At 41.5% G+C, this 16357-nt stretch overlaps 1 protein-coding gene across 1 annotated transcript in view; it reads right to left on the bottom strand.

The window, feature by feature from the left end:
• Positions 1-16306, bottom strand: part of LOC138968536 (inhibitor of growth protein 1-like) — a 31768-nt gene extending 15462 nt beyond the window's left edge. The window contains exon 1 of the mRNA XM_070341113.1: positions 16100-16306. Coding sequence (XP_070197214.1) covers positions 16100-16250 — 151 coding nt within the window. The 5' untranslated portion in view covers positions 16251-16306. The remainder of the gene's footprint in view (positions 1-16099) is intronic.
• Between the last annotated feature and the right edge of the window lie 51 nt (positions 16307-16357).

Raw genomic sequence — 16357 nt, 5'->3', positions numbered from 1 at the left:
CTGTCACCCTCAGCTTCACCGGGTGCATATAAATATCTGACTTTCTGATTGAAAGGTAGTAATGCCACTGGTGTTGTTGACTTTGGAGCAACAGGTATTGTTTTCTGTTTGATTGCATCAACTGGTCTTAACCCTGTAGCTTTAAATACCTCCAGATTCATTGCTCTAAGTACTGATGGTAATCTTTTGACCCATTCAGTGTTACGCAATTTACTTTCTGTGTCCAAAAATTCCTGATGGTACTGATATGAAAACAGTTTTTCTGCCAACTGTTTGTTAAAGCTCTCAACAATAGCCTGTGACCTGTGGTTTCCTGGAATACCTCTCTTCACTGTAACATGATGTTTTAACAGAAGCTGGTTGACAGCTCCTTTAAACTCCTTACCATCATCGCACTGAATCATTCTGGGATACTTTAGTGGTCCACGTCTGTAAATTTCTTGCAGGGCAACAGCTGTAGCTATAGCACTTTTCTCTGTCAACGGTTCAGCATCTTTGTATCTTGTTGCAACATCAACTACAGTCAGTGCATACTTATACTTCTTCCTTCTGACTGTGTCATGCGGTAAATACAGCAGGTCTATTTGATGAGTGTCATTCGGTTTGATGTTAACAAAGTGTGGTCGTGTAATTTTTCTTGGTGCAGGTAAATAGATCTGCCAAACTGCCTGCTTTGACAACCATTTCTTTGCTATATCTTGAGAAACACCTGCTGCGTCACTGAGCTTGTCAATAGCAGTTCTTCCTTTCCAGTATCCTTTTGGGGAATAATATATTTTAGATAACAAAGCATCACTCATGGTTTTTTAAATGACAGAATATTAAGATTTGACAGCACGCGCAATAAAGTAAACAACAGCCATACCAATAACAATGAAAACAATCTCGCCCACCTTCTGCTCTTCTGAAGGCTGATAAAAGTCACCCAGTTTTGGAGGAGCACTTGTCTTCATTTTCTTTCCAGTTACAAGATAGTATTCTTGAATGGCTGCATCAACATTGGCAAAGGTTTTGTTTGCATGTCCTTGCTGCCTGAGTTTATCATTCATAAAGTCTAACTGCGCAATTCGTTTCTTCTCGTATTCATCCTGTGCTTTCGCCAGTTGTTCCATGGCTTTGTTGTGCCTTTCCCTCTCTTCACCATTTTGCAGTTTAGAAAACAAATAGTTGCTGCCAGAAAATGCAAGCGCATTTACAATCGCACCTCCCACCATCATAACCAAGCTAGCCATTTTATTGTCTTACATGTTTATATTTTCTGGAATAATTCCTTGCTTCACCAGGAAGTCTTTTGTTGCAAAGGAAGCTGTCACAACACCAATTAGTTTAGCACCGTCTTCGAAGTCTAACTTTCCCAAGTCGGCTGGTTTCATTCTGAGGAGACTTTTACCCAGCATTGTGTAACCTACACTCAAGCCTCCAATCACTGCAGCGTGATAAACTAGATTAACTATTGTCTTTTCAGAACTCATTTTTATGTTATCAAAATTAAAATATTAAAATTATTCCATATGAAATGAATCCACTGCAGGTACTACTGTGGGCTTTGTTATTGTTTGTACTGCTTTGTTTGTTGGTTTTGGTGTTTCTGGTTTTGGTGTTTCTGGTTTTGGTCTTTCTGACACTTTATATTTGCCTTGCCAAAGTTTGTAAAGCAAGTATCCACCTCCTCCAACAACAGCTGCTACAGCTACTTTTCTGTATGATAGAAATGAAGATTTTAATTCTTGATCAGTTTGTGTGACCTTAGTCACTTCAGGAATGTTTGGTGTCTGCTCAACTTCAGACATAATGTTCTGCTTTGCCTTTTGATTTAACTTTTTTTGTCTGTTCCATTCGGCTAGTTTTTTTCCTGCTTCTACTCTACCAGGTTTCTTTGTCACTGTGTTCACTTCTGGTATTTTCGTCTGCTCCACTGTCTGCTTCAACTGATCTGTCATCTTTTTTATTCTGAAAATTAATGTGTTTGAAAGTAATTAATCCAGCAACAAATGGTACTAATAAAGCACCAAATCGATAATACAGGCCACAGGCAAGAGATTCGAGGGACTTGGAAACAACAGGGTCATGAGTTAGATCATGTGTTAAGTCTTCCTCCGAGTCGAGAGGTGTAAAATGTCCAAAAATCTTTGTGTACAAACCTATAACAGTCTGTCCAATACTTCTAACCATCTTAGAACCAAGCACTGATTCATACCGTCCATGATACTTTTCTATATCTTCTGAGGAAAGATGTTGTACTTCTTCCACAGTTAACTGCCGCCCAAGGTAGTGTTTTGTTTTTCCACAAACAGCAAGTGAATACAATCTTTCTTTTTTATCAGGTATAGTCCTACTGTCACAGATTTCAATATCTGTAGCAGTCTGCATCAGCAATTCATCACAGTTCATTTTATTTTGATGCAGAATAAAATTAAAATCTAGTAATTAAACTTGAGTAAGAACTTAGGTAGGAACTTAACAAGAACTTAGGTAGGAACTTGAGTAAGAACTTAGGTAGGAACTTAACAAGAACTTGAGTAAAAACTTGACAAGAACTTGACAAGAACTTGTGTAAGAACTTGACAAGAACTTGAGTAAGAACTTGAGTAAGAACTTGACAAGAACTTAGTAAAAACTTGACAAGAACTTAGCAAGGATTTCTACAAACATACATACTGAACTGGTTGATCAGTTTTTAAAACCAGTTTCGAGTGCTTAGAAGATTTCAGATTATTCTTTATTCTTTCTCTCTCCTGTTTGTTTTCAATGACATCATTTTCTCGAAGACACTCTTCAAAACTGTCACGGTCCTTTGAATAGAACAATGTTATTGTTTTGAGTTGCTCTCTAAAGTCTTTCAGAACTGCATTGTATTTTTGTGTTAATATCCAAACTGATATTAATGCATGTCGTCCACTGAATGCAAGCTTTGCTAGTGCACTTTTCTTTTTAACAATGTCACGTTCTGCTGCACAGTCATCAATAATAAACAGTGTTGGCGTGTTCTGAAAAAGATCGAAATAATGCTCCAAGCAAACATTTAGACGATCAGAAGGATTTACAATAAATATATTTTGATCAGACCATATGAATTTTCTCTCCTTGTATGTTCTGTTATGCTTTATGGTTGGACAGAATATGACTATGTGTTCAAAGTGATTTATGTAAACAGTCTGTAATAAATCCAAAACATATCTTGTTTTGCCGCAACCTGTTGCCCCACAAATCAAAGAACAGTGTGGATCTTTTGGAAGAAAATCTAGATACTTCATTTTAACACGTTCAATAAACAATATCCTGTAATCTGCTTTCAGAGATGTTTAACTGCGCATCTGACACAACAAACACGTAGATCTTAACTGATTTACTACTACTCCCTACTTCCTTTTCAATTTGTATTGTGATTCCTTCTGATCCGTTTTCAATTCGCCTTCCACTTCCATGCAGTTTGTTGTCGTCAGTTGTTCTGAGATCCAGCCATAACGCATATTTATTTGTCAAGAAATCTTCTACGCCAACACCGTGTAAATGTAGATCTTTAGCCACAAGATCAGATGTTGGGTCTTTCAATCTTCCTCCAGTAAAGTACTTTCTTGCTTCATCATAGTGTTGGTATGGCAGCATGCCAGATGCAAATATTTGGTTTGGCTGCCCTTCAATTGTGCAATATACTCTATTGATTAGTGGATTGTAAAACTTTTCTATTTGCCTTTCATATGAATCTTTTGGTTCCTCAAACAACATAAGTATTCCCTTCATTGACCTAGCTGGTGTATTCAAGTTAATGTTCCAGATTGGATCAGCCTGGCTTTTTGAAAGTGTACTGTGATTCAACACTCTTTCATAATAGATAGGCAGCTTAGAACTGTACTGATTTTCTATAAGTCTAGCCAGTTCAGGATGGTTTACAACATCAAACTCTAAAGAAATTCCAGACACCTTATACTTTGCTTCCGGGTCTTGTGAAAGCATAACACGATCATAACTATTGAAAGTCAGGTCGTATGACAGCCTGTCACGCAATGCTCCTTGATAGAAGGGAGGATGTGAATTTATGAGTTCAAAGTCAAGTGGAATACAAAATTTGTTTCCAAAAGCAACATTGACAGCGTTATCTTTTTTGTTGTCAGCTTTATCTCCTGCTCCTATTCTAACTTTTATCCCATTGTCTGACTGAATCCCTTGAAACACTCTGTTTTTCTTTTCATTGTCAGTCAACCAATTATCTGCATAAACTAAAAATACATCTGCATTATTCAATGACATCACTTCCCGCCCTTCCAGTTTGACAGTAATCTTCCTCACAATTGCTCTTCCTACATTATAAGCCAAAGTCCTATTTTCATCTGAGCCAGATTCTAATTCTAATTTGAATGATAGTCTTACAGTGCCTGGTACAATAACATCGTTCTTACCTAGATTAGGAAACCTAACAGTAAGTATTTCATTCTGATCAATAGTAGAAGGATTATTTGTAACTATAACTGTTTGCCTTATTCCTTTTACCCCGAGAGGTTCTTTCAGCCTTCTGTAAGGATCAAGAACAGAACCGAACGATTGTGCCATCTTTTTTTATTTTCAAAATAAAAAATAAGTTACAAATGGCAGAAGGTGGATTTGAAGATTTATTTGAGCTAGCGGACGACATGAGCGAAGCAATCCCTTTGGTTCCCTACCATCATTCACTGCATTATGAGGTGGCACGACATGAACTTCTGGAAGGTAAAGTTAGAGATTTCTACAAAAGTTTAGGAGAAGAACCTGATGTTTTAGATCCAAACCAGTTCAAAATGGAAGCAAATCATTTATATACAACTAGCGATAAAGGAGAAAAAGTCCAACTTACATATAAATCTAATCCTGCTAAGTTTCTATCAAAAGTTTCACTAAAACAAAAACTTACTGCTAATCGACTTAGGCAATTAGATATTGTGCCTAGCACACGGTCATCATCTTCCCATGTTGTTTCCTTACTTCAACAAGCAGAACTAGGACTACCAACTGCTACTCAAATAGAATCTGTTCCATTGCAAGATCTTAATAAACTTGCAGATGAGGCTGATCAACTTATACAAGAGATAGAGACTTCTTTTTCTGAGGAAACTTCACTGAAGACTCCACATGAACTATTACCTATGAGAGAAATAGAAGCCCTTAATCAATCACTACAAACCATCAGAGGTGAAATAGCAAATAATCTGTCAAAACTAGGTCAGCTGGATGAAGATATAAACAAAGAGAAACAAAAACTTGCTGATGCTGATGATTTGAACCTAGAACAAGAAGTAAAAAACAGAATTTCTAAGCGTTTAAAAGATTTGCAGGAGGAGAAAGCCATAAGGTTAGAAGTTCTAAGTAACAATAGAGAACAACTGAGAACACAGGTCAGCAGAATAAAAAATACAATTCAAAGAATCCTTTACGAAGACACAACTCTTGCTGAAAGAATTAGAACGCTTTTCAGAGAGCAGGGAATCACAATAGCTAGTATACTAACTGCGTTAGGATTTGCAATAAGCACATTAGTGTTAACATTCACAGGCGGCACTGTCACACCTCCACCTCCACCTTCACCTTCACCTCCATCTGATCCGGGATGGGTAAAGAAACAACTCAAACACATTGCAGAACTATTAAAGAAACTAGCAGCAAAAGCTTTGGATGCACTTCCAGGAATCATTGGTTCAATTGTTAGCTGGCTGTTATCTTTTGCAGGTAAAGTTGTTGGTTTCATGGCTGAACATCTCTGGACTCTAATAGTTTTAATTGCAGGTGTTCTGCTAACGAGAATAAAGCAAAAGTAAGCCTACACCCACTCCACCAATTACTAGAGCAGTCTTCTGCGATTCATGATCATCACTAATACTAACAGCTTGATCATCCCTAGTGACAGAATGATCTTCACCTGCAGCGTGATCTTCACTTGTCACGCTTTGTTTCTGTTCATTGTGATATGGCTGTAACATCGTTCTGATTTCTGAATTCAGTTCTTCACCCTTTCCAAGCGGCTGGGTGTCACTAGCAATAATGATTTCATTGTTATAATTTGTTATTGTTCCAATCTGCAGCTGGAGATCAGAAGGTAACATGTAAAGGCCGTTACCAACAGCAAAGTCAACTTTTGATCTTGCATAACGGAGAGAGTCTTGATACCTTTTGATGCTGGAAGGCAGATCAACTGCAGAGTTTATGACATCTTCTAAATTTGATAACAACTGTTTCTGTGCACCAAACCCTGTGCTTGTTCTCATTATGTTTGATCGTGTCTGTGCCTGCGAGCCTAGCAAGCACCACGCATATGTTCGGATAGATTCATTGATCCTTTCAACACCTGATCCAGTGAAACCTTTGCCGGTGTCTAATATAAAAGTAGTCCATGCATTGTGGTGCTGTTGTTCTATTGATCCTAACTGTACCTGCACATTTGAAGAAAAAGATGTATGACCTGGCCAGTAATCAAAATTATACCTCCTGTGGACACCCCATAAATATAGTGTTCCCATGCCATGGTTTTTGTCTTGCTTTTGCCTAAAGTCGGTCTTAAAATCTATATTGAATTCATTGCAGAGACGCTCATACACTTTCATGTTTATCCTATTGTTGAATGGGTTCCAGCTCTTTTCATGCGGCATTGGTGCCTGAAGTTCAGACAAGATTCTCCTGCACTGATAGTAAACGTGAAATGTGTACACACACTTTGTCAGTAAGTTTGAATTATTCATGTGGTCTGCATAGGACACTCCACATCCTGTGGTTGCACAGAATATTGCAAAGTTTAACTGATTCTGATAGAACTGAATTGGGTGAGAGTTCCACATCTTTGGAACACTATCATTTTTGATTGGGGGATTTAGGTAAGAATGGAATGGGTCAGGCACTTTAACGCGAATGGATTCTGTTTCTGTTACAGCAAAGTCCAACTCATGGAAAGAAATAGTCTTTGGATTGTAATATGGTCCAGTTTTGTATTTAACGTCTTTGTTGAATTTATACTGACTCATTTTTGTTGTTGAATAAAAAATGTTTATCACACTAACAAATGTGAAGACTGGTGTGCCAGTTAAACTTGCAAACCCTATCAACAATCAAAATGGAGGAATGAAAGTTGCACTGCATGAAATTATGTACAAGGTTACTTGGTATAATATCAGTAAAAAAAAGAATAACAACTGGGTAAGAATTAATGGTAAAACACATTCTGTAGAAGATGGTTACTATGACTTCTGCACTTTAGAGAAAGAATTGTTTGCTCCAGTAGGTATTACAGCGAGTTTAAATCATGCAAGTCTCATTGCTACTCTTACTTTGCCCAAAACTAGAGAAGTAAACAGATCATTTGAGTTTCCAACCAAACTCCTTGATATGCTTGGAATTACAAATATATACAAGGGAACACGTCCCATTGACATGGATGTTAACAGTGTACTGTTTGTTCACATGAGAGAGCTTAACACATCCTATAATCTGTTTAATGATCAGCGTTCTGATCTGCTTAGGATTCTTCCACCGAGTGATGCCTCTTTTTGTAAAATGCACGTGCCAACATTTAAGACACTTCAGTTCAAGGACTTGGAGGAAGGGTGTCATGAATTCCTACACATTGATCTGAAAAATCAAAGTGGACAACCAGTTGATTGTTTGTTTAACATTACATTGGAAATAGTTCCATAAAATATTGAGTATTAAAATGTCGAGTGGACCTACAATAGTTTATCCTGTTGCATGTTCAACTATAGAGTTGAAAGATTTAGCAGACGCTATCGACTTTGAGAGCAATGCTGAAGTTGGTGCGGTGTATGCATTCGAGTTTACAGACACTGGTCATTACAAGAGAAAGGAAATCGACGATGAAAAGAAACCAAGATTTCTCAAACTAGGTCAAATCCGTGATGTTAATGTACCTGATCCAATTGTCGATGACACATTCTACATGTGGAAACATCAGAATAAAAAATGGGTACTTAGTCCTGTTATAAAAAAGATTGACTGGGAAATGAAGTTTGAATTTGTGAGTCCATACACTCTTGTTGGAAAAGACGACACATTCCGTAAGTCAATCAATGCTAAACCACTAATTGTTAGCCTTGTTCCTGCGTTTAACAGCAGGGGAGAAGTTGCAGTTAAACCTTTCCATAAGAACAACTATCTCATTCACAGAAAACAAAGTGTTGAAAAGGACGCTGACACCATTGTCGATTTTATACCCAAGCTTCCAATAGGGCAGAATGCAACTATGATATTTGATATAGTTGTCAGGAAAAGGGAAGAAACCACAAACACTGTTCTAATGAGAGGAATAAATCTCAACTGGAGACCATTAAATGTTGAAGAAGTCAGAGTATTTATTGCTGTTCAAAAGGATTCTAACACAATAAAAAAACAGACGTCAAACCAAAATGTTGTTGTTAACGCAGATATAAATAATTTAACAGAAATAAGAAGTATTAATCTTACTTATCTTGATTTGATTGCTTTCTACTATACAGATAAGGTGTTAAGCAATGAACAGCTTCAAAGCTTAGCAGAAACACTGGCCAGTGAGAATTAAGATAAATATTTTATATTTTGCATTAAAAAGATGACTAGCAGTGTGAAGCTTTATCCTAATATTGATGAAAGTGCAGCAGAAAGTCAACAATTCAGACTGGCACACATTAGTAATATACAAAAACAACTAGAAGATGAATTAGAAAAATATTCTCGCGCTAGACGTAAGTACTCAACAACTTACAACAGCCTTTCTAATGCCAGCACTGGTTCTACTATCCTTGCATCAGCTGCAGGTGTAACGGGAACAATTCTGTTAGCTACCGGAGTAGGGACTCCAGTTTCTCTAATCCTAGGTGGTGTGGCAGCAGCAGTTGGTGGTTTATCATTTATAGCATCAGCTATAATGAAAAAAATTGTGAAAAAGCTTGAAAAACACGAATCCATTTCCACTCTTGCATCATCAAAATTGTCTAGCCTAAAACTGTCTATCAGTAAAGCACTTGAAGATTCAAAAGTTTCTGACGAAGAATTCAAACAGATACAAACAGACTTTGATGACTACAAAAGTAAGAAAGCAAGTATTCAAACAAAAACACGAGCTGAATATAACAAGCCAATCGATATAGAAGATCTGAAAAAGCAGTTTTTAAAAAAGGGGATTCAAATAGGACGGGAAGAAAAAGTAAAAATAGAATCACTTGTAAAGAGTTAACTATTCGTTTAGACAGTCACATTGCATGTATCAGATATAATTCTAACAGTGAAAGAACATATGAAGTAAAGTTTGTAAATGAGAGAGCGTATTGAGCTTAAGAATGTTGTATAAGAGAAAGGGAGAATGTACGTTCTGGGTTACTGATTCCGACAGACCCGGCATTGGTTCAAAACAACCTTACTTTACTGTATTTTTTTTGTATGGATTTATGCAGTATTTTTCTGATTTTGTCGCATGTTTCATTTTAGTAAAAGTTTAGTCCAGAAGCCTATTTTGCGTTAATATTTAGGGTCTGTCGGAATCGGTGAGCCAGAACGTACATTCCCCCTTTCTCTGGGGGGTTTGAAGAGCGGCGGATGTCGGGAAAGAGGTGCCCTCTCCTTCCGCCATAAGAGACGGAAGCCCGATCTCACAACTCCCACTATCCATTGGCTGTCTACAGAGACCATCCAATGGGGAAGTACCTGGGAGGGGCCTCCCGCCATCACCAAAGTGGAGGGCGGAAGGGGGGTGAGACCGGGAGCGCTTCATTGGGGGTGAGGCTTGCTACTAGAGCCGCCACGCCCCCTTCCCGACGCGGTCCGCTTCTTGCCTCCTCAAGAGCTCTGCTGAGCAGGTCTCTTCGGAGCAGACTTGGGCTAAGAGGCCGGCTGAGACTTCCCTTGCTGGGAAGGCTTAGCCTGCTTCATACCCTGTAGAGTCATGTCCAAGAACTGCGAGTCCTTGTTGGACTGTATCTCTGTCTGCGCAAACTGCGAGTTGGCAAGAAACAGCTCCCTCCTTGCCAACACTGCGTGAGCGTATTGCAATGAGGACAGACGAGTCTGTTCCTCATTCACTCTAGCCAAGGCTGTGAGGAGGGAGGAGAAATCATCCGCATTCTGCTCTTCGCTGAGTGTAAAGGGCACCAGACTGTCGGTCAAAGACCGGGACAGCGCCCTTATCAGTGTGTCAGAAATGGAGGCCAGCTTCAAAAGCTGACGACCAACCTCCTCTAGGGAGAGGAGTGTACTCTCTCTCACCGGCAAAACCGAGTCACTCTTGACTGGTTTGGCCAGAAGAGGTTAGCAGATCCGGCGTCACCGGCAAGGTGGAGCGCGGGAGAGCAAAGGATGCGATGAGGTTCCGGCTATGACTCGGAAAAGCGAGCTTCCGTTGAGAAGATGGAACAAAGGAAGTCGTCTGAGCCATAGTCGCAAGCCAGGGCTGTGCCTGCTCCGGAACTGGCCCAAAAGGAACCAGAAGCGGAACCGGCTCAGGAGGAATACCACCTGTCCGCCGAGTTGGCCTAGCCAGAACCTGGGACAGATGGTACGCCACTGAGGGCGACTCCGCAAACCGGAAAGAGGGATTCTCATCCTTAGCCGGCAGGAAGTCCGACATAGCGGACGGTGCCACGGAAGTGGAAGTCACCGAAGCCGCTGTGCCCTCAGGGAAGTAGCGAGAAGTCACCTCAGCTGCGGCAACAAGAATGACCTCAAGCCTAGATGACAAACCCGTACGAGACTCTTCACTGACCACTGATTGAACATCAGATTGGTCACATGAAGGGCCACGACCGTAGTCGTCAATCACACTGGCAGCAGGGTACACGGAATGACCGGAAACCGGAAACCCGTAACCATGGAATTCTTCCCGGCTTGACCCTTGACTAAAAGGCAAAGGGTAAGCCGGAAATCCATCCGAGACTGCCGGATGTGGGTGGGCGGAAGTCAAGACCCCATCCGAGGGAAGAGACGACCGTCCTGGCTGAAGCGCCCGAAGCGCAAAAGCCTCACGCTGTTGCTCCCTCTCCGGCCTCCAAGAGGAAGTGCTCGGATGAAGGACAGCGTGTCCGGCCGAAGCCGGAAGTGCAGACACCGAAACCGCCGAGGGCGGAAACGATGAATGCAAGAACTGCGGCCGGAAGCCGTGAAGCCCGGAGGCCAGTTCTCGGTCCATCCCGTCACTGCTGGCAGGGCGAGCAAGTGAGAGCGGACACCGACGCTGACCGACAAAGTCACCATAAGGAGTATTGTCGCCAGTAGAATGCAGGGAGTGACCCCGCGCCAATGAACTGTTTCCCGGAAGGGAATGTCCAGACGCCTCACGAGGGCTGAAGGACCAGTCCGACTTACTTGAAACGTCTCCAGCGGAGGCGGAAGCAGCCGAGGCAGGAACATGCAAAGCGGAAACCAAAGTGACCACAACGGAAGCGAGGGAACGCACATCCCCCACCGTAGTCGGAAGTGCAGCGCTAACGGAAGCTGACGAGCGCTGCATCTCCGTCTGAACCAGGGTACGAATCTCTGGAAGTAGAGATTTCAACAAGGAGGAAACAAGGGCCCCCTGCTCCGGCGCCAACAAAGAAGACGGCGGAGCAACAATAGCAGGACTAGAACAAACAACAGTGCTAGAACCAGGTGGTGAAATGGGCACCGTCAAAATGGTGTTGCGTGCTTCGTCCGAAACAACAACAATAGGCTTAGAGCTAGAAGAAGACTTTGGCTTAACTCTGCCCTTCAAGTCTGATTTACTTTTACGTTTATCCGGGTCAGCCATGCTGACCGATCAACAAACAAAGTAAACAAGCAAAAAATGTCACTAGAAATGTTACTGAAAACGAAAGTCCCAACGGACCGCAAAGCAATAACTACAGAGACAGAAACTAACCAAACTTGCAACAAAAGCAGTGTTCAAGCACAGGTTAAACGCCACAAAATGCAAGCCAGCAACGCTAACTGTAAGAAAGAATAAGAATAAGAATAAGAATAAGAATACTTTATTATCTCATAGAGAAATTCAGGGGTGGTACATAACAATTAAGTAGATGTGCAACGCCAAGGCACTGCATACCCCAGCGAAAGACAAACCTCTCTCTCTCTCTCAAACACACACAGACACACACACTCACACACACACACACACACACACACACACACACACACACACACACACACACACACACACACACACACACTGATATACCTCAAGTTACACACGTACAAAAATGCACACTCACTCTCTCACACACTTCATACACACACCCATACGCACATATAGACAGACGGACATACACACCTTTACAAAAACAAACACACATACACACACATACACACAAACTCATGCACACACACATTCATACACACACACACTCTTTCTCCCTCTCTCTCAGTCTTTCTTACACACACACACACACACACACACACACACACACACACACACACACACACACACACGAGTACAGACTCATGCACGCGCGCACACACACACACACACACACTAACACTAACACGTGCACAAAATGAACACACACACACACACACACACACACCGCGCGAGAGAAAAAGACTACAGGGAGGCATGACGTCATGATGCATTAATTGACGTCAAAGACTTTTGACCGTGACGTAATCTTCTCACGCGAGCTTTATCCATAGTCTTGAACAACCACACACAAATAGACTTGGAAAGTACAGAATTTCTACCCGTCCAAAGCGGCCTTGGGTGGCGTTTGCTGAAAAAATGGGGGCGACTATTGCACCCACCGTATTTTTGTTAGTATGGTCCCAATTTTTGGTGAACTTCCATCTCCAACTGTAGCACGTAGCCGGGCACAAAGAATCCTTCTTTATCATGTATTATCGGTATGAAAATGCGTTCGTGGGATACCTCCAGCTTCGCTGGGATAATACAAACAAGACATTGATTTTACATAAAACATATAGCACTATATAACATGGACATCTTTAAAGCACTGCGCTTACATATTCTCGCACACCTACGCGTATAACGAACTATGGCTAAACATCATTGCAAAATATCATAACATACAATATATCGCAGGAAATATACGGTTGTACATAAAACCAATACATACATGTACATTACTACTGATTGCACTGGCAGAAGAGGGGCTGAGTCGGGTATGTGGATGTGTTTACATGTTGCTAAGGGTGATGGATTTGGGGATGAAGCTGTTTTGCAGCCTGAGTGTCCTAGCTTTGTGCATGCGAAGTCTACGGCCAGAGGGAAGGAGTTCATAGAGGTGGGCTAGGACATGGGACCTATCTGAAGCTATCCGCCTACTCTTTCTCACCACACGCTTTTCATACAGGGACTCCACACTTGCTTGCTGCCTGCCAATCACCTTGCTACTGACATTCACCATTCGCACTAAGACATTCCTGTTCTTCACACTCAGACCTCCATACCAGGACACAAAACCAAAAGTGATGACAGACTCGATGAAAGAGTGGTAGAAAGTTTGAAGGATAGAAGAGTTCACATTCAACTTCCTAAGTTTCTGAAGGCAGTAGATGCGTGACTGACATTTTTTGTGTATGAGGGTGGTGTTTGCATTGAAGGACAGCTTATCATCGATAACTGTGCCAAGATACTTATATTCAGTCACACGCTCAACAGTCACACCATCAATCATCAGGTCAGGGACAGGGGCAGGGTTTCTTCTAAAGTCTATCAGAAGTTCTTTGGTCTTTGTCACATTTAGGTCTAAAAAGTTGTCTTTACACCAGGCGTTGAAACGTTCTACTTCTGCAAAGTAAGTTGCGTCACTATTGGAGAGATCTTCTAGCGCCGTATCATCTGAATATTTGATAAGAAGGGTGGAGTCAGTGCCACTGCAGTCGTTAGTGTAGAGTGTGAACAACACAGGGGAGATAACTGTACCCTGTGGAGAGCCTATGGAGGTGGACCTAAGGGAAGAGAGAGCTGTCTGAAAGCGGACTGACTGGGTTCTGTTAACGAGAAAGTTGATAATCCACAGGATAAGCCTTGGAGTCACGCTGTAGAGGAGAAGTTTCCGGGCCATGAGGCAGGGTTGGATAGTGTTGAAGGCAGAAGAGAAGTCTATGAAAAGAATGCGTACAAAAGAGCCAGGTTTTTCTAAGTGTGTGTATGCGTTGTGTAAGTGTGAGTGTGGCGTCATCTGTGCATCTGTTCTGCTTGTATGCAAACTGGAAGGGATCCTGATGGGGCTTGACCTGATGGAGCAGTCTAAAGAGGACAATGCGTTCAAAGCACTTCATAACAATAGAGGTGAGAGCTACAGGGCGATAGTCATTCAGGGTTTTGGGCTTGTTCTTGGGGACAGGGCAGATCGTAGAGTTTTTCCAGAGTCTAGGCACAGTGCAATCTTTCAGAGACCAACTAAACAAACGGCTAAAAACAACGGACAACTGACAGGCACATGATCTCAAAACACGTCCACCGATGTTATCAGGACCAACTGCTTTCTTTACATTCAACTTGCTAAAAACCTTCTCAACAGTCTTGCCTTGAATTTCAAAGTCCTCCTCATCACCTGCCATATCTACCTTAAGCTGGGAAGTCACGCTGGCGAAAACGCAACAAAGTTACTGATACAACACGTCCAAAGGACAAACTATCAGCAACAACAAGCGAAAATGTTCGTAAACAACAACGAAAATACAGAACGAGCTCACCAAATAGGAGCCCGCATGGGAGAAAAGACAGGTTACGTGGCCGGCAGGTGAAAAAAACTCCACACAAGACAGCCACAGAAGCGCACAAAAATTTCATACACCCTCTCTCCAGGACGCTGAAAGTCGTATGAGTTGCCACGTGGTGGTAGAGAGGAAGTAGCCATATAATGGGAGGTAACTCTCAGGGAACCTGCTCATTACCATGGCTATTTAAGCCTTTTTTGGGGATGGGTTGCTTCCCTTTAAAATTGTTAGACGAGTAAGCGTTTTTCAGTACCTAGCATCTCAGACTATGTCAATGCTATATGTGATTCGGAGTAAGAATATGTAATTTAATAAATACTTAACATGGAAAAAACAACAACAAAAAACCAGTCATGTTTCATTTGTGGCAAAACATAAATCTACTTTGCATCGAGATACTTCGACAGAATCTCTGAGGCTGACACCTGCGAACAAACCGCATCTCTCTCTACGGTCAGTCGCTCATCATCGACCACGCTGTTGCCGAAATACACGTCTTTCAGAATCCAAACCTGATCAGCAATCTTTCTCCACAGTTCTTTGAATTGAACAGCGATTAGAAACTCCTACACAAACACAAAATCGTGATTTTACAGGGTGAGCAGCCATGTGAGTGCCGGTTCCCGAGCCTGAGGCTCGAGAACCGACTCGCCGGACCTCTAGCCACAGCCTTAAATTAAGTGACGGATTGAGCTCCAAACTTAAGCATAATTAATTACTTTGGCCATTTGATCGAGGAAAATGCATATGTAATCAACAGAATTGCCTCCCCTCCTTCGAAATGGAGACTGTTTTCCTTCTTAATCCCAAGTAAACGAAAGGCATCTGTACAGTTCATTCCGTTCGGGACTTAAAAGGTATCTAAAATGATCCGACTTGTTATGCTAACAAGAGCATGTCCTGATAAATTGGTGGCTTTTATACCACTGAATTGTGAGGTATGAATTTACAACGCTAAAGTTCAACAATACCAATGAAAGGCATCTATACAGTCCATTCCGTGACTTCAAAGGTATCTAAAATGACTGTTATGTTTGCAGGTTTTAAGGCAATAATTGGAGGCTCAAATTGCAGTGGATTCTGAGCTATGAATTTACAACACCAAAGTTCAACATTACCGAAAATCCTGACAGAATTATCAAGACATCCGGAGTAACTAAGTTGTTTCCGGAAAAGTCAATTCTATCAACTATTATTGTGAGAAGGGCGTTGCACAGAATGTGCATACTGCTTGTAAAACGAAAGACGAATAACAACAGGCTTGCAGAAAGTTCCGTTTACCTGAAAAAGGTAAAGCCAGTTACCTGAATCCTGCAAGCGTTATAATTAGTAATTTACTTGCACACTTCTACTGCACAACACGTATTGGAGTTAAGCATGTTTTGCGAAACTCGTAAGGTTGACCGGACAAAACGAGCCAGCTGAAATGCTCAATCTTGCTTACCTCGGGTCTGGATATCCAGCTCGCGCAACAATGTGACATTTCTCTGAAGATCATCAGGCAGAGATTCTATTGTTTCCAAGTAGTTTTCTAAATAAGTTCCAGAACACAGTGCCTCAACGGCAGCTTGATTAGAAAGGTTCAACATGCTCATGTCTTTGAATTTCGTCTCAATTCATAACATCACAAGTCGTGTTCGAATCGCTTGGGTTTCCGTTCAAGGGAAATAATGCCTACCACATCAACAGAGACTTTCACTTC

This window comes from Littorina saxatilis, linkage group LG6 (assembly GCF_037325665.1).
Source record: "Littorina saxatilis isolate snail1 linkage group LG6, US_GU_Lsax_2.0, whole genome shotgun sequence".
NCBI lineage: Eukaryota > Metazoa > Mollusca > Gastropoda > Littorinimorpha > Littorinidae > Littorina > Littorina saxatilis.
Note: the sequence above shows the minus strand (reverse complement) of the source record. Positions and strands in the feature narration are given on the sequence as shown.